This window comes from Cynoglossus semilaevis, unplaced genomic scaffold, assembly GCF_000523025.1.
Source record: "Cynoglossus semilaevis isolate Cse_v1.0 unplaced genomic scaffold, Cse_v1.0 C18908794, whole genome shotgun sequence".
NCBI classification, from domain to species: Eukaryota; Metazoa; Chordata; class Actinopteri; order Pleuronectiformes; family Cynoglossidae; genus Cynoglossus; species Cynoglossus semilaevis.
In genome coordinates, this window is record NW_007591156.1 from 1 (window position 1) to 594 (window position 594).

General features: G+C 44.8%; 1 protein-coding gene across 1 annotated transcript; it reads right to left on the reverse strand.

Annotated features, from left to right (window-relative positions):
- Positions 1–13: 13 nt before the first annotated feature.
- Positions 14–583, reverse strand: LOC112486690 (complement component receptor 1-like protein). The gene is made up of 2 exons (XM_025054018.1): positions 340–583; positions 14–256 (listed from the first exon to the last, which is right to left on the reverse strand). The coding sequence occupies exons 1-2, from the start codon at positions 581–583 to the stop codon at positions 30–32; spliced, it is 471 nt and encodes a 156-aa protein (XP_024909786.1). The 3' UTR covers positions 14–29.
- Between the last annotated feature and the right edge of the window lie 11 nt (positions 584–594).

Sequence of the window (594 nt, forward strand, 5' to 3'; positions counted from 1 at the left end):
TATATATATGATAGAACTACAGTTATGTTCTAGAAATTGTTATATAACTTACGTTCACATCTCATGAACAGTCCTGTCCACTTTCCGTTCCTACAGGTGCGGTAGCTGCTGCCCCCTGCTGGAGCATATCCAACATTACACATGTACTGGACTTGGTCACCAGATGAAAAGGTCTTCCTCATCATGTACTTCTCTGTAAGGTCTGCATTGGAGTTTTTGATTGCTGCTGGCCTCGAACAGCCCCCTGCAGGAGGGACTGGTAAGAACAATTGCCATTTAATATTAAACCAGGTATTTCCAAGTACAATAAAAATGCAAAAAAGAAAACAAAAAACCTACGTTCTACGTCGTAGAAGGGCTCCTCGGTCGACATTGGTAGAAGAATACACCGTGGAAGCTTGGGCTGCCACATGCCAAGTGACCCACATGTGATGTGTTCAGACCCAGTTAGATGGAAACCTGGTCTGCAGGTGAAGGTCACTTTGTGTCCAACTTGGTACGGAGGAACCTCTCCACCAATCATGACAGAGTTGGCCACCAAAGGAGCAGGGCAGGTTTTTCCCTCTTCTAATGAGAAGAACATTTCAGCCATTT